The 27,688-nt window shown below is 41.3% G+C and overlaps 4 protein-coding genes across 6 annotated transcripts; 1 reads left to right on the top strand and 3 right to left on the bottom strand.

The window, feature by feature from the left end:
* Positions 1 to 28: 28 nt before the first annotated feature.
* LOC130135575 (uncharacterized) lies at positions 29 to 918 on the bottom strand. The gene has a single exon (XM_056305091.1). It carries the CDS (start codon positions 757 to 759, stop codon positions 163 to 165), a length of 597 nt encoding a protein of 198 aa, XP_056161066.1. The 5' UTR covers positions 760 to 918; the 3' UTR covers positions 29 to 162.
* Positions 919 to 2,061: 1,143 nt separating this feature from the next.
* LOC115673210 (uncharacterized) lies at positions 2,062 to 6,738 on the bottom strand. 2 transcript variants are annotated; one of them, XM_030595305.2, is made up of 6 exons: positions 6,362 to 6,656; positions 6,112 to 6,203; positions 4,973 to 5,093; positions 4,446 to 4,876; positions 3,647 to 3,998; positions 2,062 to 3,364 (listed from the first exon to the last, which is right to left on the bottom strand). In XM_030595305.2, the coding sequence occupies exons 2-6, from the start codon at positions 6,144 to 6,146 to the stop codon at positions 2,297 to 2,299; spliced, it is 2,007 nt and encodes a 668-aa protein (XP_030451165.1). In that variant the 5' UTR covers positions 6,147 to 6,203; positions 6,362 to 6,656; the 3' UTR covers positions 2,062 to 2,296. The 2 variants fall into 2 exon arrangements, with proteins under 2 accessions (XP_030451165.1, XP_030451162.1); XM_030595302.2 differs by lacking the exon at positions 6,112 to 6,203 and having other exon boundaries at positions 6,362 to 6,738.
* A 3,058-nt stretch (positions 6,739 to 9,796) lies between these two features.
* Positions 9,797 to 17,663, top strand: LOC115673239 (protein GLUTELIN PRECURSOR ACCUMULATION 3). Of its 2 annotated transcripts, none has more exons than XM_056308555.1 (16): positions 9,797 to 9,980; positions 10,124 to 10,221; positions 10,355 to 10,493; positions 10,596 to 10,624; positions 10,752 to 10,848; positions 10,943 to 10,998; positions 11,101 to 11,208; positions 11,779 to 11,835; positions 13,105 to 13,196; positions 13,571 to 13,655; positions 14,227 to 14,379; positions 15,069 to 15,169; positions 15,456 to 15,620; positions 15,737 to 15,849; positions 16,558 to 16,639; positions 17,232 to 17,663. In XM_056308555.1, exons 1-16 carry the CDS (start codon positions 9,919 to 9,921, stop codon positions 17,289 to 17,291), a joined length of 1,497 nt encoding a protein of 498 aa, XP_056164530.1. In that variant the 5' UTR covers positions 9,797 to 9,918; the 3' UTR covers positions 17,292 to 17,663. The 2 variants fall into 2 exon arrangements, with proteins under 2 accessions (XP_056164530.1, XP_030451211.1); XM_030595351.2 differs by having other exon boundaries at positions 16,549 to 16,639.
* A 1,483-nt stretch (positions 17,664 to 19,146) lies between these two features.
* On the bottom strand, positions 19,147 to 27,363 carry LOC115673233 (pleiotropic drug resistance protein 2-like). Its single transcript, XM_056308556.1, has 20 exons — positions 26,509 to 27,363; positions 26,190 to 26,310; positions 25,844 to 25,932; positions 25,539 to 25,623; positions 24,921 to 25,211; positions 24,748 to 24,838; positions 23,733 to 24,633; positions 23,433 to 23,593; positions 23,195 to 23,298; positions 22,932 to 23,094; positions 22,707 to 22,841; positions 22,341 to 22,492; positions 21,881 to 22,213; positions 21,367 to 21,657; positions 21,186 to 21,269; positions 20,917 to 21,050; positions 20,597 to 20,824; positions 20,234 to 20,405; positions 19,881 to 20,135; positions 19,147 to 19,558 (listed from the first exon to the last, which is right to left on the bottom strand). The coding sequence occupies exons 1-20, from the start codon at positions 26,916 to 26,918 to the stop codon at positions 19,289 to 19,291; spliced, it is 4,470 nt and encodes a 1,489-aa protein (XP_056164531.1). The 5' UTR covers positions 26,919 to 27,363; the 3' UTR covers positions 19,147 to 19,288.
* Between the last annotated feature and the right edge of the window lie 325 nt (positions 27,364 to 27,688).

Raw genomic sequence — 27,688 nt, 5'->3', positions numbered from 1 at the left:
GTCTGTTGTTAAAGACATAGCAAAGCTGTTAGAAAAAGAATGAATGAATAAATGAATCAATCAATCGAAGAAATTATTTCTCAGATAATTCCTGTTTAGCAAACTATTCTGAGATATCCGCCCGATTCAGATGCTTCTTCCTTTTTTCGTTGTTCATCTCCGTCATTTGCCTCCCTTCTTTCCGCCGCCGCCGGAGGCCACGCCGCCCTTACCACCCTGACCGCCGCCCTCAACAAAATCGTCTTCCTCCAAATCAACCGTCCGCACCTTAAACCTGTCGAGCCTCAACGCCGGCTCGTCCCCTACCCCTCCGTCCCTGCCCGGCAGCCGGGGCGATCCCACGCTCAAGCTCCTCTGGAGCGCCCTCACCTCCCTCGTCCTCTTCGACCGGAGGGCGTCCTCGAGCTTCCGATCGATCTCGTCGTGCAGCTTCGGGAACAGCTCTTGGAACTGGTGCCGGCGCCGCACGTAGAGCTCCCGCAGGTCCTCCATCAGCGCGAGCAGCCACGGGTCGATGGACTGGTCCCCGTCGCAGGGGCGGCATCCGTGGTAGTAGAACTGGCTGTCCGCGTCGCCGAAGCCGTAGTTCTCCCCGCACGGGCTGCCGCTTCCGAAGGCGTAGGGGGCGTAGTCGGAGCACGGGAAAGGAGGCGGTCCGGCGGCGCTGGGCACCACCGGCTCACCGCCCGCGTACCCGACTCCATCCGGCCTGGGTCCGAGGGACTCCGGCCACAGCAGCGAAGAACCGTGATGATTCATTCGAGGAAAACCAAGGGATCGCCGATCCGCCGCCGACGAAAGCGAAGACGGTGATGCCGAACCGGGTGATCGAAAAGTCGAAAGTCGGAAGATTTTGAGGATGAAGGATCGAATGCGCTAGTGGGTTGTGGATCGAAGCTGAGGATGGTGGTGCAAGCTCGAGTATATATAGGCGATGAGAGAGAGTGGAGCAGTTGAGATTTCTAGAGAGAGAAAGAGGGACTTTTCAAACGTACGGCTTGGTCTTTCTTGCGCATCGATCTACACGCGCGACGACCACCTCAAGTTCATTCCCAGTTGCCGTGTAATGCTGTCGGATTTGAGCATAGTAACATAATAAGAAGATTGACCGTTGGTTAAGGAAGTAAAAATGACGTAAATGGTTCCCGAACTTCAACTCGATGTGCCATGTGATCTCCGAACTATAGCTCGATGTGCAATGAGATCCCTGAACTTTTGATTTGTTCCATGTGATCCCTAAACTTTTTATACATGTTCAATTTAGTCATTGAATTATATAAACATGTTCGATGTTGTCCCTAAACTTGAATTAATAGAAGGACGGCATTGAACATTTTTATATAGTTTAGGGATCACATTGAACAATATAAGAGTTTAAGGATATATTGCGCATTCGGTTATAGTTCAGGGACCACATTGCACATCGGGCCAAATTTCAAGGACCATTTGTGTCATTATCCCATTAAAAAAATCGAGTTCGAAGCATGGACCAATCCGACACGCGCTTCGTTCGATCCCTATCATGTTCCAACGGTACGTATTTCCTCGATTTCGATGTAATTTTCAGCGTGACGAAATCTCATCATGGGCCGTGACCCAGGATGCTGACCATTTTTTGGGGTTTGGCCAAACACAAACTATTGAAAGGACTGAATCAAGAATTTGTAAATATTATGACTTTTCTGGGATCGCAATCGCGTTGGCTGATGGTCGACCGCGTTTCCTTGATCAACGACTGGTAGTTTTGTGGTAGTTTTGAGCTAGGCGTTGTGGTGGTCAAGTCATCGATCCGGTCTTCCATCAAAACAAACACCTCGCCTCCTCATCCAAATCCAACTCTTTTTGACTCAGTTCCTATATGGATCGTGACGGTGATTCATGGCTGACCTCGTAATCATGGATCGCACGCGATGCCCATAGCAAACTGCCGACGTTACTGGCAGAACGAAAGAAGAACGTTCCACAAGGATACCTCGTATGTAATGTTTGGCCAACACCAAAGCCGCGACCCAACCGACCGTATGTGCAACCCGGGCTATCTACCAATGGCTCATAAGCACAAGACGAACCATTCAGAGTATCGATATGACGTCAGACGGGTTCCAAAAGAACCACGACAGATAAATAACATCATCAAATGCTCCAAAGCACTCGCGCCTATATCTGTTCTCGGAGCCTGTTTCTCGTTCAACAGCCATACGCACTCCCAAGAAACAAGCATATAATTTATGGACTTTCAGGAACCGCAGTTAACAAGCTCAACTAGAGGAATTCCTTTTCTGCTACACATGACAAGCTATCTATACATATAAGGACTGCTAGGACTGCCATGAAGCAAAAATGGATCCATGTGAGAAGACGCACCAGTTGTACCCGAAAGAGTTCGTGGAAACCCTTCACTCGAGGGCATTCCCGACATCGTTTCTGGATGGAAACTATAAGGAGGATACGTTGCGTAGGAACTGGGCACATGGTGGTCCAAGTAGGGGTTGAATGATGGTCTAGGGAAAATCATTCTTGACCCATCCTCCCTGAATGGGCTGGAGATATATCTATCATCGCCGAAAACACTTGGCCTGCTTTCCAAGCAGCGAGTGCTCAAAGATCGGTCATTGGTAGACAGCGCAGCTCCAGTTTCTGGGTAAGTACCTGCCAAACCCAACCGAGAACCTGAACCCAGCAAATTGGCTTTTGCAGCATCAAGCGAAAAATCTGTTGGGACTCTGAAAAGGCCAGGACATCGACCGGGAATATCCATCTTGCCCCCATTATCAATATTGCGGAAAGACAGTCCAATTGTTTTTTCAAGAGGTCCACAATTTGAAACTGGCATTCTCGTCATTTTGTTTTGCAGCAGTAATTTAGCCTGTTTGAGCGAATCGAGTACACCATGTGCACCGGCCGTTGCATGTGGAATTAAGGCATAGTGTTCAGCTTGGTTTCCGAAAGTTTCAACTTTATGAGACGTGTCACTCGCAGAAGGCGAAGAACCATGTGCTGACTGCTGCCCTTGAGAATCACCATAACCCATATTGTGGGGGTTTTGTGCCGGTGAATAGTTGCTTGCCAGGCTCTCTTGTTTACCTTTTCTACTTGACATTGAATGTACATGTTCTTGATTGGGGGACTTATCAACTGGGATAGAGTTTTTCTGACTTTGTGCGGATTCCACTCCGAGCTGTGGACCTTGATGGAAGCTTTCTGATTGAGTTCCCGACAATTTGCTATCGGTAGAAGTATCCTCAGCTCCAAGTTTACATTCGACGGTTTGCATTGCAACTGTCAGTAGAGGATATGGAGCTTGCTGCTTTATTTCATCCCTCTCCTCAGTAATATCTGAGTGGTTACCCGGATCGCACGAATCCTAAAGATGATGACCGATGAGAAGTATGTTAATTGCATGGGCTAAATATAAAATAAAGACTACGACATTATTTATGAGCCTACGAAAACCTATATGCACGACCTCATGCTATAGAGCCTTCAAGTAGCAATTCAGACTGCAATAGTTACTTCTCATTTTCATTTTTCTACACAGCAACGAAGACATCTTTTTTCTTTTTTTTTCGTAATTTTTAAAACTTCATGTAAATTGGAGAGCAGAGAAGTGCATGTTCTCTACAAGCAGGTTCCAGAGGAAGCATACCGGTGTACTGCTATTATTTTCTCTGAATTTCTCTTCCCAATCTCTTTGTGCCTTTTCCATTGCTTCATATTGGCCAATGAGTTGTGCTTGATGTTCCAGTGCCCTTTCCATGTCTCTCTCTCCTCCGTCGTCATTGCTCTCGAGGATACCATTGACTACATTTCCTTCATTTTCTACCCGTCCCGAAACTGGACTGTTGCTCACTACTTTTTCTAAGTGCAATTCAGGATCGTCTCTAAAGACCACACACCCTATTTCAGATAAACCCTGGCAAGTCTCGGAAGATTTGGCATCTTCATTTTCTTGAGTATCAACTTTAGCAGACCCATTCATCACCTCAGTGGATTCTAGTCTGCAACAAAAGAAAGCTGAGAAATCAATCTTCCATTAAGACCTTTTGAATATATTCTTCCAAGCAACAGTGCAGAGGAAGCATCATATCATGCACGTGCCGGATTCTGCAGAGCATTCAAGTGACTAAGCGATCTCGGTGACTTAGAGCAGAATCTGCCAAAACATGCCGAGATAATCTCGGTTGCTCACTCTAGTCTCACAGGTGCTGAGTATAATGAAATGAACTTTGCTGGAATAGACGGACGGCCTATACACTTATTCTTCCTCTTGGATATAAAGCTCTGAACCTATGACCTGTCTGACTCTCCAGCTTAGACAATAGAATACTATGCTTGCACAAGGATGTCAATGAACGACTCATGAAGTATGACACGCAACACACGCACACACACAAGGTCTCACTACTAACTCGTGATTATCAAAAAGGAAAAGGAAGCTCACAAACCTTTGATCCTTATGTCTTATTTGACGGCATGATTTTCCCGGGCGATGTTTTGAAGATGAGGACATCGTTGCAAGACTGGTTCGCTTTCTCATAGAAGTATCCTTATATTTCCCATGAAATCGTGAGGAATCCTTTCGGCCTTTCCAGGACAAGTTTCTACCAGACGCTGCAGAATCAAACTCGGAACCTGAAAATTCCTCTGATTCATTCCCTAGTTGTTTTGAATTAACAGAGCTCTCTCCTCCTTTGTTTGAATCATTACAGACTTTCAGCTTACGCGGTGTCACTTCCTGATCCGAACTTGAGTAATATGACTCAGAAACATCACTAATGCCATGAGTTTCCAATATAGCAAGAACATCAGCTGTAGCCTTCTCAGCCTTCTTCCTTTGCAGAGCCACAAACCTCAACTGCTCCTCCAGCTCTGCTACCTGATTTCATTTGAAGAGATACAGGTGAGAGAGAGAGAGAGAGAAGTTGTAGGAAAAGGAAAACTAGGCAGACTGCACTGCGGAGAATAAACATACCCTGTTTGCCAATTCGTTAGCTCTTTGCCTTGCAGTTTTAGAGACTGATCTCTCAGACAGTAATCGTGCTCTAAGGAACTCGATGGTCATTGCATTTGAATCTTCCATGTCAGAACTTACCCTGATTAAAAAGAAATTGTAACTAATAATTAGATTCAATCATAGATAAGAAGTATCAAGTTACCATGGTCACACTTAATGCTAGATGTCATATAGTCCAATACAGGAAGGAAAGCTTCTTTCTTCGTTTTAATGTCACAAAAAATGAATTTGCAAGTGAACAAGATCAACTTATTCGGTTGTCTCAGTACCTTTTCCTCTATAGAGCATAGAATTTGAAAGATTAAAACTTTACAAATGTACCAATCATCCTCTCAAATTCTAAGACACATGCCCCTAGATGGATGTCCTCATTTACCCCAAAATCTTCCCATTTCAGGCTATGGATAATTCCTGCTGAGAATCATCCTCTTCCTTCCCTTCTCCCTTTCCCCACTATTGATGAAAGAATTAAGTTTGAATCACAAAGCAATTAGGACATTCCCAATTTGTGAGGGCAAGGCAAAGCAATGAACCATTTTACGCCACCAATTAGACCGTGAATGAACTCAATCAGATGCATTTTTCATACTCCCAGTCTAATCAAGAAAACAGTTGGGCCCCAAAAATGGCATCAGTGTCCAGATATCACCGCCTAGAGAGCCTAGTCTAAAACGAAAAGCCGAAGAATTCCCAACTATCACTTCTTCTTAAGACAGAAAATGGCACTCAAGATCTAGTCATTAGTCAATTTTACATGATAGGAAGGAAATACATCTCACTTGATACAATCGCATCGTTCAGGGTGCAGCAGAGTGAGTGATTACAAAGACGAGAACTTCAGCTCAACTAGACAGACTCCTATTGTTCAAGATTTGTTGTGAAGAACCGATATCTTGAGGAATACCAGGACACTATATCTGTAAAGGGTCACTGTATATCAACAGAGATCCACTTTCTAAATATATAAGAGGAAACCACGAGATCACTTGAGCAGCACTCGTGATCACGAGCCAGCAAAAGACAGTACCGTAAACACGAAGACATCGGAGACTATAACCGGAACATCAAGAACCAGCAAGACCCAAATGGTACTTTACCTCTGATCTTGCTTATCTTGATCAAGATTCTGCATCGACAGCCGGAAAAAAAGGCCCCAACCCCACAAACACTTGGACCTCGAGCTCAGTTCCTGTACCATCAAGACAACCGAAACCGCCTCAAATCCCAGTTCTTTCAGCTCTCAGACACGCTTTCGACGGAACTACCCGACAAGGTCAGTCCCAGCAATCAAGAAACGACCAGAAAAGAACCTCCGCTCGAACGACACCAAGCGACGAATTCATTTACCTTCGGCGGCGACGACGACCCAAGAACGGCTCCGGGGCGACGGTGGACTTCGTTATCATCACCGAGATCGATCCGCACGAAAAGCGATGGAGGGGGCGGAGGGAGAGGTGGGGGGACAAGCAAGAACGATGAAAAACGGAGGGGAGGGGAGGGGAGGGGGCGGGGGCCCTTTCACGGAAATCAATGGAGGGCTTGAAGAGGAAGACTTTCACTGCACTTGCCTCCACTGTTTTCTTGGTTTTTATCAAAAGGGTTGTGTGCGTGCGTGTGGAATCGATTGATTGGTCGGGGGTGGGAAGGAAGAACACGACACGAAGCTTCTTTGTGGTGGTGGAGGCCAGCGGAGATGGGGCCAACCAAGGCAGCGACGATGATGATGCCCGTTTAGGGCGTGCAAAACGGGCTGTCCACCTATCAAGAAAAAAAAAAAAATGGGTCGTCCGAATTGGGAATCGCACTCGGATCGAACCAAACCGGCCGGTTGGGTCCGGTTCCTAATTCTTAAAAGTAAAATCGGTGTTCGGACAGTCCGATTCCCGATTTCAAGGGAAAACTGGACCGAATTGGATTGACTACATATATTTTTTAATTTTTTTTAAAAAAATTAATAAAATGTGGTCTAAATTCTAAGTGAATTTCATTGACAAAAATTAGTAAAATGAGAACTAAACCCTAAGTGACAAGTTCCATTGAACTGGTCCGGTTCTCGATCCTAGGACCAATTGATCCCAATCCCCGGTTCCCAAATTGGGAATCGGATCCGGAACCGATCACCTCTAATGCCGTTGAGCTTTAGACGTTCTCGTTTGTCTTTTCCCTTTCTTTCTGGTTTTTCCTTGTTGATAGGGATGATTATTACTTCTAAGAAGTTTCTTTTTTTTTCCTTCTTCTTGGATTTGAAATATAGAATTTGCAAATGTACGCCAGAGTCAATAATCATAAATTATAGATGAATTATATGAATAAAAGACGGTAACCTATTCAAGGAATTGAAAATTCGAAACTAATCGACCAGGTTATAAAGATTTTAGATGTTTTTTCGTCGTGAATATTATGATTTAGTTTTCATGACATTAGAATGTGATTTCATTTTCCATATTTCCATTGTCTATAACTAAATGCAACGAGATAAACCTATGATTTCTTATAGGACGACCGAAATGATTAAAGATTGGGGGCCCTTCAAGGATTTTTCTTTCTAATGTTACGTAGGAATATTACTAAGCAAGTTATGATTATGGCCTTGATATGATTAAAAAGAGCTTAATCCGGACCGTTTTGACATATATGATCATATTGTCATGACAACCGAAAGAACATCATTAACAGCTTATTGTATGGCAAGGACAAAAAGTAAAATGTTTTATTTTGCTAAAACAAAAACAAAAAAAAAATCATATTGTCATGACAACCGAAAGAACATCATTAGCATCTTATTGTATGCCAAGTAGGGGTGATCGGTTCCTGATCTGATCCGGTCCAATCCAAGAAACGGGAACCGGACCGACTAGTCCTCGGATCGTGGACCGGACTGGACTATCGGTCCGGTCCGGTCCGGTCCGATCCTGTTCCAATGGGACCAATCACTTATTGACAAAGGCGAGAGGAAATTGAGGAAATTAGATTATGCTTTCTATTTTTTTTCAAAAATTTTAAAAAGTAAATAAATATGTATATGAAAAAATTAGAAAAATATATATTTATCAATCCGGTCCGGTCGGTCCGGTTCTCATCCTAGAACCGGGAACCAGATCGCTTAGAAACCAGTTCCACTTTTAGGAACCGGGAACATGACTGATATTCCCAAGAACCAGACCAAATAGGTCAGTCCGGGTCAGTCCCGATTCGGGCAGTCCATCTTGCTCACCTCTAATGCCAAGGACAAAAAGTAAAATGTTTTATTTTGCTAAAACAAAAACAAAAAAAAAAGTTGCTATTAATATGTGTAAGTGTACTTTTCTATTCAACTTGTAATCATTGAGGGTGCACGTGAAAAACATTTTTGTGTGCTAAAAATGATCGCTTTCATCACTTACAAAAATGAATGAACGAACGAAAAGTAGCTTTATCATCCACGAAAATATTTGAACATAAATCATTGTCGATAATTAAAACATTTTTTTATTTTAAATGATATAAGCAATCATTTTTTAAAAATATTTTTAAGATTATTCATTTTCTGAGAAACAAATAGAATCTAACAGAATAAAAATTTTCGAAGAAAATATATTGACAAAATAAGATATATTTAAGGTGTTCAGAAATTAAAAAAAAAGGGAAAATCATGCAAAGAGTGGCTTTTACAGACTTTTCTCTACTTTGAGTCTTGAATCATATGCTTTTACCTACAATTTAGTACGTCGATTATTATCGATAATACCAAAAATCACCCGATTTCTAAACTTCCTAAAGGGAAATATTTATTGGCTCGATTTGAAGATCGATTCAATTATGTAATTTATTTGTTAAATATATATTTTTGTTTCCCCAGACCGAGATGATCATCCGACTAATCTATAATATTTTGGGAAAATTCCAAAAAAGGGCCCGAAGTGGAGTTATTTTCTCAAATAAGGACTTGAAGGGAACATTGTCTCAAATAAGGGCCTGAAGTGGTCAAATCGTCTCAAATAAGGACCTTTGGCTAGCCGGTGACTATTCCGTCATCAGAGAAAGGGTATTTTGATCAAAAAATTTTTATAAGTATGTTTTTTTTATATTTTTTTTCACTTTCTTTTTCTTTTCCCTTTTTTCTTCTTCCTCAACCGTCACTGCGCCTGGTCGACGATGGCCTCAGGTGAGAGCCGCCCTCGCTAGTGTTGGGCAAGGGTCGCCTCGCTTGGGTTGCCCTCGCCGGCATCAGGTGAGGGTTGCCTTCGCCGGATCTGGCGAGGGCGACCCTCGCTAGGCCAGGCGAGGGTGGCCTCCGCCCGAGGCCGGCGACCTCTGCCGGCCTCGGTGATGGCCGACGGAGGGAAGAGAGGGAAAAAAAAGAAGGAAAAGACAAGGAAAAGAAAAATAAAAAAACAGGAAAAGGAAAAAAGAAAGAAATAAATTCAAAAAAGTAAAAAGACGAAAACATCGTTTAGCCGATGAAGTCAAGTCCTTATTTGAGACTGATATGACCACTTCAGACCCTTATTTAAGACAAGATTCATTTTATTCCTTATTTGAAAAAATGAGGATACTTCATATCCTTATTTGAGACAAGGTCCACTTTTTGTCTTTATTTAAGAAAATAACTCCATTTCGAACCTCTTTTTGGAATTTTCCCTAATATATTTGCAAACTCGTTTGTCAACTCTACTGTAGAATTGTTCCAATTTAAGAAATTGCGCTTCGAACATTCTTGAAACAAAAATCTGAAAACATAAAAGAAAAAAAAGGAGAAAAAAAAACATATATATATATTTGCCCGACTGTTCACAGCGGCAGCGCAGGTATATTTTGCAAGAAGAGAACTACTGTGCTCGTGCTCGAGCTGCGATTCGAGCAAGAACTGAATCGCTCGCAAGCTGGATGATCAAGAACCGCCATACCCATCATCATCACCCAAAATGCATTACTGGGTCCGAGCTTCTTCCTCTGATTTCGCCGGTTCTCTTCCTCAACCTCGCAGGCATGTTTCTCTCTTTCTCTCTCTCTCTCTAGACGAAAGACGTGGGGTCACCTGCGATGCAACGCATGGATCTCCTGCTGTGGCCTTGTGTACCTACGCTTTCTCGGGTTGGTGGGTGATTCCCCCTTCCTCTGTTTTTGCAGCGGGCACACTGCGGTCAACATCGGCAAGTCAAAGGTGATCTTCTTCGGCGGTCTCGTCGACAAGAAGTTCCTCAGCGACACATATGTTTACGACATCGGTAAAGCCTTCGTCTCCGCGTGCACCCTTTGATTCGAATTGGGGAGATGATGATTTTGTGCCGGTCGGTCGTTCGAGTTGAGAATGCCTCTGAATAGTGTTTTCTTGATGTTGGTGGGGTTGTTTTGGCGTAGAGAACAAATTGTGGTTTCAGCCGGAGTGCACTGGAAGCGGGTCTGATGGGCAGGTGGGTCCCTGCCCCAGAGCATTTCATGTTGCTGCTGCGATTGATTGTCATATGTTTGTCTTCGGCGGTCGTTCCAGTAGCAAGAGGTGTGTGTTCTTCGACACTTGTTTATCATACAGTTGCTTTGAGTTTGATCAAATGCAGTATCCTATATGCTCACGTCGTTGTTGATGGCATTGAATTTTCAGATTGGGTGACTTTTGGGTCCTTGATACCGGTAGGCATCCTTTTGTAGTAGTACTTCATGATATGTAGGAGTACAGTGTGCGTTGATTTGTATGATTGATGGTCATGATTAGACATTATAGAATGTATTCATTGAATTGAGCCTCTGCCATCTGCAGATATATGGCAATGGTCAGAGCTTACTGGCTTCGGTGACTTGCCTTCTGCACGGGATTTTGCTGGAGCTTCGGCTATTGGAAACCAGAAAATAGTTATGTGAGTGTCAGGAAAAAAAAAAAATCTCTCCAAAATTGGAGATATTTCATCCATTATTGCATTTAAGGATAAATTAATCTTCTATTATTTGCAGGTTTGGTGGCTGGGATAGTAAAAAGTGGTTATCAGATGTGTATTTATTGGACACAAGTAATCTCTTAGTGGCTCTGTGAATTTCTGAATGATTAAATTGTGTATTCAACTAATTTTCAATAGAGCTAAATGCTCATATTAGGTGTTGTTCCTGAACAGTATCACTTGAGTGGATGGAGCTATCAGTTTCTGGATCTTCACCGCCTCCTCGATGTGGTCATACAGCTACCATGGTTGAGAAGCGCTTACTTGTCTATGGTGGCAGAGGTGAATAACATATGGTTTTCATTTACATGACCAGTCTATGTAGCAGTAATCATGGTCCTGTAATCTGTAATATCTATTTATTAGACAATGAGGATTTCTCCCTCTTTCTTCTTCTATAAAAGAAATTAAGAGAGTTGTTTGAGCTTCATTAAGGGATCCTGTAGAAGTGGAAGTTAATTATTTGATGTCTGCTGCACACTAGCATCTCTGTTTAGTTTGTAGCTTGTCCATCACATTATGATCAGTGGTTTTTTCCGTCACAATATGATGAAAATTGTTAACAGCAGAAAGGATAATAAATTTTCCAATAAAGACACCATGTTGACCTTATCTATAGTCATGCCATGTCAAAGTTCAGCCCCCAAATTGTCAGTGCCCGGAGCCCATTGTCTTAGTAGTGTCATCTCAGGTTCAGGGGAAGGGGAAAGTTATGAATTCTGTCTCTAGAGATGGCTCTGGGAAAGTTCCTTAAAAAATGGTGGGTGATTGTCCCACAGTCTGTAGTTGTTGTGAATTTCTGTACCTCCTTTGGTAATCCTAGCTGACTTTAGTTCTTTTTGGCTTTGACAGGAGGTGGTGGGCCAATCATGGGCGACTTGTGGGCTCTGAAGGGACTAATTGAAGGAGGTTGGTTCAGTTTACTTTCCTTGTGTTTACAGTTTCATGAATGCACTACTAGTTATTTTTTTGCAATTGAGCTAGCTATGCTGTTAAATACTGTTTTGTAACATAACACTGTTTACATATCCTCTTCGTTTTACTTCTGCAGTAGTTGTAACATACTTATATACTGCATTAGTTGTTTATCATTGGAATCCCCATCTTTAGTATACTGGTGGATATCACAGTTCCTTGTAGAAAAGGAGATCCCCGACCCCCCAAGAAAATATTTATAAAAAAAATTAAATACTACAAATGCAAGGGGGAGGTATCTCTGTTTTTTTTTTCCTTTTCATGCCAGGGTTGGGCCAATTGTTATCGTTCAGAATGCTATCTGAACTGTTAACCCCGATGAAGCTCTTGCATCTAATTTTGGCAGAAGTAAAGTACAGTGCTGCATCTATTTTGTGTTCTTGAAATATTGTGGGACTTACTCAGACTTACAAGTTCTTAAGATCAACTAACTATATCTTAGATTCACTCTGGACTCTTACAGTCTCTGTCCATTTGAAATTAAAATGGAAAGTCAATGATTTGTCGTTTTCAAGCTTTGCTTATTTTTCAAGAAGCTGTACAATAATTTGAAAGACTTGCAAAGAAGTTAGAGGAGTACTATTCAAAAACCCATCAGAAGTTATTTGGTTGTTTTAATGTATAACTCTTCTATTATGCAAACTTTTGTGATAGTAAGAAGTAAGAAAGCAAAAGTAGTTTGTTTAAGTAGATCTCATGGTGTTAAAAAATCCCACCTCGCTTATTAGGGAGGTTTTGTCTGGCTTTATATATTTGTTATCTTCCTTCACCTAACAGCTCGGATTTTCGGTTGAGACTCTTCTACATGGTACTAGAGCCAACCGTTGGATCTTCGTGCGCTGTTTAATATTGTATTCAGCAAGTGGTTATTGTGTCACTTCTTCCCCATATGTCAATTCAACATGTCTAGTTTTCATCAATTCCACATGTCCAGTTTGCATGTGAAAGAAGGTGTTTGTTTCAAGGTTTAGTTGCACCTTATATACATGGTACCCAAAGTAATTTGTAATGACTTAAACTTTTGGGCTGACTTTTTTTATGCCAAGAATAAGGGCAAACTACCCGTAATCTTATATTTCCTTTAGAGAGATTTTTTTTCTCTATTTTTAGTGAGTGGTTTCTATCCTTGAATCTTTTTCGTTTAAAGTGATTGCTTGTATGTGAAAGCGTACTAACTTGTAACCACGTCTTGATGGAAGGAAGAGAATGAAACACCAGGATGGACACAATTAAAGCTTCCCGGTCAAGCTCCTTCACCTCGCTGTGGTCACACTGTTACATCTGGAGGGCTCTATGTAATCACATCTTTCTGAATCCCATTCCTTTTTATTACATCCCTTGAAATACGTTGCTTGTTATTTATCAGCTTCTTTGTACCAGTTTTTACCGGAAAAAAGTTCATGCACTCCATTTTCCATACTTATTGGATTTTGCTAATATAAATTTTGTCCAAATGGCAAGAAAAGTCAGCTGCTCAGGCTGTTTAGATGAAAATCTATCTCTCTCTCTCTCTCTCCACTCGCCCACCTGCACATACCGCAAGCAAATGAGTGCACTTTCATATGTCCAAGATACATGCAGTTCATTGTTTTGTTCAGGCTAGGGTCCAGAAAATAATCATCTTAAATTTAACGGATTGCTTTCCTTCTGATGGTATACGTTTCTGCAGCTCTTGTTGTTTGGAGGGCACGGAACTGGTGGCTGGCTGAGTCGCTATGATATTTACTACAATGACTGTATTATTTTGGACAGAGGTCTGGGCTTCTAAGTTTTTTTGCAGACTATATGTAGAGGTCCATCCAATATGTTATTATGGTGTAAATGAAGTACATGACCTTTCCGTTGTCGTCTTGACATTAAATTGTCAGGTTGATGGAAATACCTGGTATTATGAGAATAAGATGGCTCTAGTGAATGCTTGGGTTTTTGTAACTTAAATCCTCAATTTCAAGAAAGGATATAAATATACTTCAACTATAGGAACCTATCACAGTTATTTCCAAGAAATAGAGATTGTTGCTTTAATGGCTTGGGGCTCTTTTTTTCTTCCTTTAAATTATTCTCGATATTGCCAATGCCCAAGTGGAAAACAGATTTCATCTTCAAGACAGAATGCAGCTATTGAGATGAGATTGTAAATGTTAACATGACAGCTAGGTTAATAACTCTACCTTTTTATACGATAATGGAAGAAATTTGAGTAATTTTTTTTTACAGGTTTTTGTCAAATCAAATCTTATCTCTTGCGATCCTGGGTCTGTATATCTTGTTCATGTGTTATTCATGCGTACCAATTTCCTTTACTTCTCTTTTGCATAACTGAAGTTTCAGCACAGTGGAAGCGCTTGCCTACTACTAATGAATCACCTCCAGCTCGTGCTTACCATTCCATGACATCTATTGGCTCACGTCATCTGTTATTTGGTGGTTACGATGGAAAAGTGACTTTTGGCGATTTCTGGTGGTTAGTTCCAGAAGGTGATAAACTGATTCGTCAAGTCAGTTTTATATTTTAATAAGGCATTCCACATGTTAGCGAGCCATATGCCCAGTAATCTTAATTGTCATACCACCTAATGTGCCATATGATTGCTATTAACTATTCACACCAATCTAATGGGGTGAGCCTTGGTGAAAAATGGTTGTTCCATTGTGCCGTCGAAGTCACAAGGTCATGTCATGGAAATAGGTTGCCTATAATAGGGTTAGTGCTTCGCATATTGGATGGTCGGTCCTCCATTGATCCCCCAGGGATGTAGCCTTGAAGTGGTGTATCTGGTAGCAGCAAAGCCTTAGGAACCTTTATGGAGAATGTGTCTTTTGAACTGCTGCACTGTTTTAGTTTTTCTTTATTTTAATTCCCTTCTGTTGCCTTGTGCATCATTGCTCTTTTGAGTAATTATTATCTCGTATGAATGTCTAGGATATTTAAACCTTAGTATCATGACATCATAGTTGTGGAGAGACTTCGATGTATTTTGGAGATCTATTATTGTAGAATATACCATTTAGTACATCTTATATTTTGCAAAACTTGCATCTCGTGATGTAGAACTGGCATGAGCTGCTTTTACTTTTTTGCCAATACTTGAAGAATCATAGTGGAGACATAAATTGTAAATGGGAACTAACCGCTAAGGTTTAATTCCCTTTTGTTCTCCTTGCAGGGGATCCCATTGCAAAGCGACTGACAGCCTCTCCTCCTAGAAATTTTCGTGAAGATCAGGGTTCCATAGTGTCAAATGATAGCGACCTATCAGCAGTAGAGGTATTGGCGTCATGAACTGATATAGCTTCCTCTGCAAGACTGATATGGCTTCTGAAATTATCTCTTGATGCTTGCATCTCCATCTTGAGGCCTGCTGCTTCACATTGTTGGTTGTGTTCTGTTGGTATGAATGTATCCAAAAATGATTTGTGTGATGGTGCATGATGAAAATTTTGTAGTTTTGCAATTAGCAGCATAGATTCAATCTCTTCATTTACTTTCACTCTCAGTATCTTGATTCTATTCTTGTAAGCATGTAGTTCAGAATTGTGCCTTGCTTTAATAGGAAAGGGAGAAGGAAGAAGATTCAATTTCAGAGCTGCAGAAGAGATTAGAGATTTCTGTCTCACTATCTAATGCGGGGCGGGAAATTATAGATGTGTCAGAGGACAAGGAATTTTGTGAACTGGCTTCAAGAATCACTGGAGATAAGATTTCAAGTGGTGGAAAGGTTTAACTTCTTCCATATCTAATACCTACCATACACTTCATCAGCATTTCATTCGGCATTTTAATTCCATGTCAACCGGCAGAAATTGAACATTGACATTATTCTTATTTCCTAAGGATGCAATTGGGGTTCTTCGTGACCACTGGAAGACAGTGGACCCCAAGGCCATGACACTCAAGGAGCTTGGTCCTTTGCTTCATGATTACCAGCGCTTGATCACGCACCATATGTAAGACTGGCCCTTTATCTCGATTATCATCTATAATGAAATGTTGTACACAGTTCCTTGAGGTTTAATTTAATGTTTGCAAAAACCAATACATGTACTCCTTGCATGCATAAAAAATTGAGTTGAATCTTCTATGATGAACAAATTTGTGAACTGATGGAACCTTTTAGAAGCATTTTTGTTGCTCCATAGATTTGGTTTTGCCTTCATGACATCTTTGACTTCCCATTTAATTTCAATATCACAATATGAGTCTTGCCATATATCAGATAAATTCATTTACTCGTTGTTCTACAAATAAATGAATGATGGTTTTCCTTATGGAATGAGTGTATCCAACAAGAGGATTTGCATGCTTTCAGTTTTGTGACTTAAAATTACAGACTAAGTTTCCAATGAAGTATACTGGGTTTTGCACCGATGTAATAGATTTTATCATTCACAATACCATCATCCCAAGTCTAACATGGAAATCTAGACAATCACAGAAATGATAATGAATCCATTATCTGTCCATTGCTGATTGGCGTATCATATTGTTTTCTGGATTGTGATTATAGCGGTTAATGCACTACTGGCCAAATGGTGAAGATATCGTGTTTTTCATTTGGGTTCTCAAATTATTCTTGTTATCTTCTCATGTTCTTTTTATTTGTCCATGTAATGGTCTTCTTGTTGGCAATTGGCTCTCTGTTGCAGAGAAAAAAGTGGATCTGATGTACAATCGATTGAGACTGGTCTGCTGGGGAAGGAGGCATATCGATTTTACCATTTGAGGAATGCAACTCAGGTACTAATGATGCATGGCTTTGCCTTCCAGCTCTGTTTTTTCTGTTCTGCAAATCAAATCATGAAAGTTTTAAAGATTTGGTATGTTCTTTCAATAAAGCGTTTGTCTGGTTTATTCAAGAGGTTAGCAAGTGATGCTAGTTTCGACTTTCATGGATTTTTATAGAAAATGAAAGGTCAGCATTAGCAAACCAATTCTCAGATTCAATGAATAAGATCATGGTGTATATAGCTATTACATTCAGCATCTGTTGGTGATGTATGAACTTGTATCCTCAAATGTACTCGAAATAGTTTTTGATTTATGGTGTATATAGCAATTACATTCAGCATCTGTTGGTGATGTATGAACTTGTATCCTCAAATGTACTTGAAATAGTTTTTGATTTATTCCGTGTATTCACGTGCTATTTTCAGTTGCTAGATATGGCTTAGTTTCTTGATTTTGTTTGTGTACATAGCTGTCTACCAAAGGGCTTTTACTTGCGGAACTGTTTATTTCTGAGAAGTCACGTAATTTATGAGTGTTAGTCTTTTCAGCATCCACTTTGTTATATTAAATCTCTCTTTTTGATGGTTTGTGTTGCCTTCAGTTGCGTATGGATGATATTCCAAAATTGCTGGCAGAGTACCAGAAACTCCTACCGGGCTGAACGTGATCTGCAGATTTTGCGAGACAAAAAATTACTCACAAGCATGCTCATCAAAGAGTTTGTCCATCTTCATATTGTGAAGAAAAAAGTTTGCATAGTCGATATGTGTGAGCTACAGGGGATTGATACTGTTCTACAATGCCTATACATGGGTTCATTAGTTGTGTACTGAAGACATTTTCCAACACCAGCTACTTCTGGTCAAAAAAACAAAAAAAAAATGGCTGCTTAAGTAAGATTTAACTTTTTGGTCTCAGTCTTCTGCTACGCCTTTTTATGTCGAGCATGTCGTAGTGCCTCAGAATTTGGCTCAGTAAATTTTTTTTATCTTACAGTTCCTTAATAATGCTTTGGGAATACCCGTTTCGTTTCTTCTTTCCTTTTTCACTGACCGTGAGATAACTTGAGACTTATCATCTTCTCCTTCGAGCGATGGAGAGATTTGAGGTGACGGTGAAGCCCTGGCTTAGGTGTTTCCAGATAATTTGATTGCAGGCACTATCCCGACACACTGATCAAGTCACAGTGCCAGTTGAGGCAGCAGTTTTTGGATAGGTTGGTGGATGAGGCAAGTGGTTGCATGATGTCAAGCAAAGGAGGTCGATATGGTGGAATCTACGAGAATTGGTTGCTGTGTAATTACTAATGATGGACTATGTCGATGATGACGAAAACAAAATTGTGCTTGGCAATGGCTTCAGCATCAGTCGATGTTGGAACTTGCAGAAGTGGTTGGCACTATCTGAGAGGCTTTTTCTAATGTGCTTCGGTTGCCTCTGATACTGAAGACGAGTTCAAAGCATCGCGGCATGCCTCCGGCTGAATGTAATTTAAAGCATGCCTCTCCAGATACTCCAGGATACTGTTCAGCACATTAGTTATCAGTTTTAGACAGGAGGGGGTAACTGAGCCAGGGAGTGATTTGGGGCCAGGAAATAAAAAGCTAATTCATTTTGTTAATGGTAAGTATTGATGGTTAATGCAGAACTGAAGGGAATGATAAGAGTTTAATAAGAATTGTCCAGCAAGGCAACTTAAGCACATAGAAGGTGACAAAATGGCCAATAATATCATGACATAAAGACTTGAAATCATCTAATCATTCCAGAGCGGTCAACGCAGTAGATGCTAGAGCAAAAACCTGTTACATGTTGATGAACCAGAAGGGATTTTTGGTCTATGCTTCAATGTGCACATGCTGCTTCTGATGTCCTTTCCCTGGATTCGCTTCTTCTCTGGTTCTCCGACCATGCGTGCAATGCAATGCTCATTGATGAGCTTCTCAAGGAAAAGTACCATGCAATGCTCAATGCTCAATGCTCAATGATCAATGATGAGCTTCTCAAGGAAAACTGCAATGCAATGCTCAATGCGATGCTCGACGATTAGCAATGTGATCCACAATTAACGAGCTGTGGCCACCGATCAAACCTAAGTTTCTTTGAGCATGGTTTAATTTTCGTCTGTTGGCAATCTGTATTCGATTTTTTAAGACAAGCTTGGAAAGGATAATTGGGAAGAGGAGTTATGTTTTTCTGTCAAACTCCGATGTACAGTTGTGCTTCCGTTTTCCCGTGTCGCTCTTTAATTGTCTCTAAACTTTTCTCATGGAGTCAAATAACGTCCGTCAAACTAAAAGCAAATCGAAGATGCCTTTTGGCCGGAGCATATCTTTTTCTTTTTTTCCAACCATGCACTGCTTCTTTCCCTCCTCAAAATATCTTACTGAAAATCCCGAGCAAGGGACCCAAATTCAAGTATCTCATTTTTGGTGCGAAGACGATTTTTCTTCAAAGAAGTTGCCATGAACATGTTTGCCAAAAGAAAGTAGAGCATGTACTACACAGCTGGGATGTTTCCCTTCTTTTCAATACTAGTGAACTTCCAAAGTAGAGTGTCTCAATAAGAATGAAAGAACCTTCTAATGCAGAAGTTCACACTTATTGTGATGTTTCGTCTTTGCAGAGAACAGAGTCTCGTTTTCAGTACAGTCCTCATCATCTCCTTTGGAAGTTGAGGTATCTGATGCCATAGGCGAAGACGAAGAAGAAGAGCAGAACCCAACCAATGTGAGCCACCGCAACAACTCCAAGGAAATCGTAGTCGAAACCTTTGGTCTGTTTGAGGTAGTCCTTCACCGACATGGTTCCTTCTTCAGGAACCAAGACTTGATTTTCTTTGTCGCCTATTTGAGATGTCACGAGTCCATAGATTGTCCAGGCCACTGGCGATGCCCAATAGTACCACCTCCACCACACCGGAATGAGCTGCAATGATCAAGTAAGAAGAAGACATCAGCTATCAAAAGTCATGAGCAAACTCGAACACTTCAATGTATTGTGAGTAAGAACTTGGTTGGCATGAAGTCAAATTATGTACCCCATTGAGTGATCTAAGAATGATGAAAATGTTGGCTCTAAGTGTTGTTCAGATTCATATTTCTAAGTCATTCCGGCTAATTATGTCATGCATATACACCCACAATTTTTCTTGTTTTCTTCATGCTAGTAATGGGAGCATTCGGTTGGTGTTCAGATACAGCATACATAAATGATGCGTAATTCCCTTGCGATCTGTGAGTATACATACCATTCTGGGGATGAGGAAGCCAGAGAACAGGTTCCAGAAGCTAAGAAAGAAGGACATGACGATTGCCGCAATTTGGTGATTTGGGGTGAGGGCAACAGTCATCATACCATACAACGTGAAATAGATGAAGCACATTAGAATGTAGTAGTAGAACCACAGGAACTTGTCAACTCTCCAGTGAAATCCGATCATGGAATAAAGGAGGAGACTGTAGACCAAAGTTTGGATAGCCACGTATATTGCCTCTATGGCTACCTGCAATGCATTGGAACAATATTACGCAAATGAAAATAAATTAAGGGATAGTTTATTTGTTAACAATCCATCGAGTTAAAAATGTGTAGTTCTTATACCTGTGCGAATGCATAAGGCAAAGCTGAGTACATTCCTGCTGCTCTTTCTCGGTAAAAAACTGTTCTCTCTATGGCAACGATTGGCTGAACTGATGAAGTGTTGGTGGCACCCAGGAAAAGAACAGCCGAATACATAGCTCCCAAAAGATTCAATAAGTCTTGCTCTTTATATCTGTTAACCAAAAGGAAAAAACAAAGGTAAATGGAAAGGAAAGGAAAGGAAAAGAAAATTATTTTTGAATCGTGATCTGAAAAATTCAAACTGGCTCAAGAATCATCTATTCCCTTGGCTTTAGGAAGCGTATTGAACATGTCGTAGAACAACGTGTCAGGGAAAAGGAGAGTAAAAAGATGCGAGCTTACGTTTGGTTGCCCTTATTCCAAAAGATTAGTCCGAACATGACCCCAACAACCATTGTCATGAAGTATCGGATTGCATTATACTGAGGGTTCCTCCAGTAGGACCAGTGCTGCTTCCAGAAGCAAGCCTTGCATTGCGTCACGAAGGTTTGAGAATACTTAGTTGGGAAGTAAAGGTCTTTGGATCCGGGTTCTGGAGTGCTCAACTGTTTGATGAGTTCCTCATTGTTCCTAGTGAATAGTCCCAATATTTCAATCTAGAGTTATTAAGGGAAAAAAAGGGTCACATGAAAGAACTATGTAGTTGCTTTAAAGTGACATACTTGTAAAGTTCAGAGTTGGCAAAAATCTCTGCAAAATCTACTCCAAGTTGAGCTTCGGCAGCCGTAGAAGAGACGTCGAGCATCCATGTTGCTGGATTATAACCAATTTTGTTCCTGGGAACACCTGGGATAGCCTGTAAAAATCATATAAATCTTAGAGCTATGTACAGATTTGAGCAATCAATGTACAACTTTGGGACCAATGGTACATCAGGCTCAAAATGATCAGAAGCTTCCGATCCAATTCTTGAAGTATGATCAAGACCCACCTCAAAATACTCCACGAGCTTGTGTGAGTGTTGACCAAGGGGTCCAGCGTAAATAACTTGTCCTCCTCTTTTCATCAAGAACAACTGAAAATAGGAAAAACACAAAGCAAGCTTAGATCACTAAGAAAAGGGAGAAAAAGGTCATCCGATATTAATCTAATTGTAGTTATATATGAGGTACCTCATCAAAAGCTTCAAAAATGTCTATGCTTGGTTGGTGAATTGTGCAAACAACAGTTCTCCCTGTATCAACCGTGTTTCTTACGGTACGCATCACGATGGCAGCGGCTCGAGCATCAAGGCCAGATGTTGGCTCATCCATGAAGATGATGGAGGGATTGGCCACAAGTTCCACGGCAATCGTGAGTCTCTTTCGTTGCTCGGTTGAGAGGCCATCTACTCCTGGCAGTCCAACTCGCGAGTTCCTAAGAGTATTTAGCTCAACCAATTCCATGATTTCTTCAACAAATTGCTGAAGGGGAATAAAGGCATTACAGGATGTTAGCGTACGTGTTGAAAGAAACTTAATTGTGGAGTAAGAAATATAATTCATTCAACTCTAACAAAAGAAAATTACGGTTTTGGAATGCTACATAGATCAAAAATCTTTCAGGAGCTTCGGAAATCACAATATGTGGGCATAGACTGAACTTAGGAGGCAATGCAAATTCAGATGACAAGAATGAAAAACATGCCTGCCGGGTTTCCTTCTTCACATCCTTAGGGAGACGCAACCATGCTGAGTACACCAGTGATTCGTAGACTGTGACATTCGGTGAATGGATGTCGTTTTGCTCGCAGTAACCACTGACCCGAGCAAAAGTTTCTTGGTTCTTTGGGTAGCCAGATATACTTATGCTTCCTTCAATATAGCCTCCAGTCTTCCTTCCTGCTAAAACGTCCATCAAAGTGGTCTTCCCAGCACCGCTAACACCAACTAGTGCTGTCAAAACTCCCGGCCTAAATGCCCCACTAACATCCCTTAACAATTGAAGACGACTCTCTTCAATTCCTTGGCTCTTCATTTCCTGATTAGTCCAAATAATAATTAGCAACTATGCATGGTTATGAACAAATATTGAACTTCAATTAATCTTTCTGCATGAAGAAAAGCCAAAAAAACAATTATTACAGTCGCACGAGGAAGAGACTTACGGCGGGCATATCCACATAGTAATTCACATGACTAAATGCCAGCGACAAGGGCTGAAATGGCAAAACCATTCCTCTTTTAGCATTCATTTGCGCTGGAGCACCAACGCCAGACTTAGCATCGTCCGAAGTGTTCATCACGGCCATATCTATGCCTGCAAATTGCTAAAGAGGTCAGCGCAGAAAAAGTGATCTCTTTATCACGTGTTGCTTCCTGACAGTTTGAGCACATATGGCTTACGCATCATAAGAAAACACCTACTGGTGTTAGTTTAACTTCATGTCAATTTGACGCTCACATAAAATAGTTGCTAATTGAGGAAAAGTCTGAGCTTATTTATAAGGACATGGTATGGTGAGTTCTCATACCTTCAAAGAAGGTGGTTGTAGATGCTGAAGTCATATCTGAAGGCACAATCTTATTCTGTCCCTTTGAAGTAGACTGCTTCTTATCCTTGTTCTCATCATCTTCATCCAAAGTAATTGATTTGGAATCTCCCAGAGCTGCGTGATTGCAGTTTGACAGCGAATTTCAGAGTTGGACAATCATGGATGCATAGTTGAAGTCGATGTTAGGAATGCAGTGGAGCTTACGATTCAAGTAAGTGAGAGCCAGGATGAAGCAAACGTTGAAAAGAAGAGAAAAGCCAAGGAGTGCCCCAATGCAAATCCAATACCAGTAGTCCTCGACGAACATTCCTCTGTACTTCAGAAGAACTCTCCCGATTGTTGGTTCAGAAATTTTTTCAGTAGTGGGCTAAAATGGACAAATTTAATTGATATGAGAAGTGAAAATTGAAGCATTGTTGTTCAATAGATGAGAAGACCGACATGAATAAATTATGAAAGTATCTTACAATGCTCCATCTCTCGTCAAGGAATTCATTTATGACTAAGGCATTCTGCCCGTACATCATCGGAGAAACATAATAGCCCCATATCATCCATGGCTGTATGTCATCTACAGGGCAAGAGGGAAATAGTATACCAGTTTTAGCAGCTAGAGGTCATAACATGCTCCTTGTGAATGAGAAAAATAAGACGACAGAGATGTATTGTGGACGCTGAAGTGTTCGGTAAAATCGGATAACTTACCTTTGGCGACGATGAATCCACCAAGGACAAAAACGAGAAGCAATGTGAAGGTACCGAGAGTATTTGCTACCACTTGTGTCCTTCCAAGCACAGCAATAAACCGGAAGAGCGCAAGAGCCATCTGGTGCACACCAAAGAATGCCAGTAGTTGACGGAAAAACCTGAAAAATTGTGAACAAGTTTGAATCAAGATTGATGTAGTAAAAAAATTGGTTCATCTGAGATAACGTCATGCAAGAAACTTCAGAATTCGAGCATTGCTCATCGCTTTTAAAAACTAGGAGAGGGTACTAAACTCACCTACTAGCTGATGGGGCAAAACCAATGGGGTAGTATGTCAGAATTATCCATATTGCGGACTCCATCAACGAAATCGGAATCCGAAGAAGCCAAATCGGTAAGCCAAAAGCCCAAGCAGGATAAAACAAGAAATCCCTTTGCTTGAAAAATACCGGAAGCCTAAAGATGGTCATTGCGAGCTCCGCCATCCCATTGAACATGACATTAATGAGACTGAAGAATAGTGCACCGTAGAATTTCCCACCACCCTTGACTGTACCGGGCTTCATTTCCGATCTTATGAACACTGTCATGGCAATTATTGACATGATGGTGATTTGGACCGTCTTGAATATATACAAGAAAGCGCTGCGCTTCATTAGCAGCCACTCTCTCGCGAAGCATGCCTTAAAGAGTTCCCAATTCGAGAGTCCATACTTTTCCTTCACTAGTGCAGCCGGATGGGCTTTAGTCCTATCAAAAGGAACCGCAATCTCCTGATGGAGTTTCTGACCGATATGAAAGTTACAGAAGTGGTTGACAAAATCGGGTACACTGACGTATCTGTGGGGCTCGTTCTTCTTGCACCAATACTGTCCTTGGTCTTTCTTGGAAGTCACTTCTTGCAAGAAATCGGCTATGCCTTTCCTTTCTGGGCATCTGAAGCCGACGCTTTTGAAAAACTCGAGCACGTTTTCTCTTGGCCCTTGGTAAACAATCTGTCCTTCTGAAAGTAAGATGATATCATCAAAAAGTTCGAATGTTTCGGGAGCCGGTTGCAGAAGGGAAATTATCATGGTGACATCCATGATGTGAACCATCTGTCTCATGAACCTAACAATTTGGAAGGTAGTAGAACTGTCCAGCCCGGTTGATATCTCATCCATGAAGAGAGCTTTGGCTGGTCCAACAAGCATTTCCCCTGCCAATTGCAAGCTCATGTGTTATTCCCAGCTAAGTTAAGAATGGCAAGAATAAACCAGAGCCAAGTTTTCCCAAAAGAAAATTTAGTCACTTAGGTTTCTGTTTCACATACCGGTGGTAACGCGCTTCTTCTGGCCCCCTGATATGCCTCTTCTCATGTCATCACCCACCATAATGTCAGCACAGATATCCAATCCGAGAATCTGTTGGTTTTATTGAAACATGAGTATGAATTCTTTAAATAACGAAAAAGGTCAGATAGCAACTACGAGATCGAGCGCAAACCTTGAGAACATAATCCGTCACGATACTCATTTCTTGGCCTGCCACTGCAGTGGCTTTCATGAAGGCATCTATTTCAGGATCTGGTTTAATTCCTGATTCCTTCTCTCTTCTCGACAGCTCGGCAAGCATTTCATATCTCATTCCAACTCCTAAGCAACGGCCCGAGAAATCTAGCGTCTCTCTCACCGTCATCTCTCCATGGTGAAGATCATGTTGGCTAATGTAAGCGCATGTTCTTTGGGGAACGAATTCTGACAGTTCATGACCGCAGTAAGTGACTTTTCCAGATATCTGAACATGTTAGTATGATGAAGTAACTTTAGATTCTGAGTTTGACTACTTATGTAACAAAATATTCAACAGTGAATTCTGAAACGTACTGTAAATAGTTGCCAAAACAAGAGCAAGCTCCATGAGGGGAAGCAATTGTACGTTAAATTGAGATGGGACATAATATCTGTACCCTTAACCGAACTAAGACTAATGCGAATGTTAAATGACGGCAAAAGTGGTGTAAGCTCTGCTTGTTATTTGTCAGATATCAGATGAATTGAAATATATACTTCTCTTTAGCTAGGTAGTTAACAATATCAAAGTGATCATCCAATATAAACACACCCTTAGGTCCTTGTCGGGCTTCGCCGAAAGTGCTTGTAGCAAGGTGGTTTTCCCCGATCCAGGTGGTCCCAGGAGCAATGTCATTCTGAAATAGGAAAGCTCTCATAGGTTAAAAACCAAGAGAAAAGCCTCAACTTACATAATGAAAATCATCCATTTTGTCAAGTGTCTTTGGATGAGCCTAAGAAAATAAATTCATAATGTCGCATCTAGAGATTGAATGTAGAAACACGCATACTACGTTCTCCTTTGGGTAAAGAATGCATCCAACCTAAAATAAGTTTTGTAAATTGCGAGAACTATACCTTGATGGTTTTACAATCCCGCTCACGTCGTGCAGTATCTTAACTTCTCTCTTGTTGGATGGGAGTAGCTTAACCATGCTAAGAACTCCCTGTTCATCACATCAAGGTGCAGCTTCATATCAGCACAAGGTTTCCACTAAAATGTGGCCGTTGCATGTTCGATAACCGATATAAATTTAGAATGTGGGGCCAAAATTGCAGAGAACTATGGAAAAAAACGGAGGCAAAAAGGATGGAGACATGGAAGTTAATAATGAATCGAGTGACACTAGGAAACAACAAATTTAATCCTTGCCCAATCAGTTAAAAAGTGAAGGTAGGAGAAAAAGAAATGGTATGAGCATACCTCTATAGCATTCAAGGAAGAATTCAGCAGAGTAGGAAGTGCCCGGGTGCCAACATAGGCATCTCCTTCCACTGATAAATGCTCGAAGCGGACTTCGATTTTGGGGATTTCAATCCCAACCCTGTTATAAACATCAGAATCAACCTAAGAATAAGAAAATCAACTCGAAATCTTCAGCTCGGTACCATTCCATGATACCCGAAAACGCCTTCAAAGCGAACCTTTATTTCAAGACGTTAGTCATTGAATGAGTCTACTAATACCATAGAGATCATCAGGATACTAGAGGGAGAGATTATAAGGTGCTGTGCTCACTGACCTGTCAGTCCTCTCTCTCAGCCTGAGAAGGAACCTCTCATTGTCCTCTTCAACGATCTTCAATATGCTCTCCATGAGATGCTGCTTGTCATGTGTCCCAAGGTTCGTGACATCGACCTCTTCGTACCCGACTCTCCCGTCATCCAACGCCTGCTTCAGCATCCCCTTCCTCAGCCGGTCGTACGTTGGGAGCCGCTCGATCGCCGCCCACTTCAGCTCCTCCTCGTCATCCTCCCTCCCGCTCTTCTGGAACACGTCGCCCTGTGTGTTCCACACCTCACGAATGCTTGCCGAGGCCCAGCTCTTGCCGCTTGCCGAGAGGCTCATCCTCCGGCTCATCGAGCGGCTGCTGCTGAGCGACCTCTGGCTCGTCGTCCGCGCAAGGTCATTCTCGGCAAATGCCGCCGCCATTTGCCACGTGAACTCCTGTCACTTAACACGTATTCGTTTCGCTTCCTTTGGTGAAGAAATGGCGGTCTTGAAGGGTTAATGTTAGTGCATACAGTTAAGTGACATTTGAAGAGATTTTCTTCAATGGTGAGATGTTTGTGGAATGTATTGTGGCATCATTGGCTGTTTATAAATAAGGTTTGTGATTGAGGAAGAGTGTGGGAGCAGAGACAGGAATGAGAATTTGCAGAGGTGGTGTCATAGCAAGGACTAAACGGATGATTCTGATTTTTGTCAACTACATGATCATGTTGGAGATTATTAGTATTCGAAGAATGCCTGATCGTTCTTTACGAGGCATTGAACAAAGGATGGTCAGACAGGACAAGAAACAAAGATCAGCATCATCAGATATTCATCGGCAATCACAATACTGTTTGTCTTTGCACTTGTAAAATGCAATTACATGTTTATTCGGATTCTTGGACTTTTGAATCGATAGAAGTTAACAGTTCAGAGTCCACCGTTATTGGAGTGCCAGTGCTTTGTAAGGAAACTGCAGCCACATTACTGGAATCTGTTTATTTGGAAAAAGGAATTTTCTTCAGAAAAAAAGAGTATGAGCAGATGTTGAAATAATTTGAAACTCGTCGTCTGATCATGAACCGGACCGAGCTTGACTTTATCTTACTCGAGTAGTCACCGCAGATTGAAAAGATGTAATAATCAAATTCAGACTCCAATATTAATCTGAACTATGCAAGCCTAGCCTACAGTTAAAAAGTAATAAA

Source organism: Syzygium oleosum, unplaced genomic scaffold, assembly GCF_021117445.2.
Source record: "Syzygium oleosum isolate NSW1041296 unplaced genomic scaffold, Sole_v2.1 Sole_v2.02, whole genome shotgun sequence".
NCBI classification, from domain to species: domain Eukaryota; kingdom Viridiplantae; phylum Streptophyta; class Magnoliopsida; order Myrtales; family Myrtaceae; genus Syzygium; species Syzygium oleosum.
The sequence above is the reverse complement of the archived record's forward strand: the minus strand, read 5'-3'. Positions and strand labels throughout refer to the sequence as shown.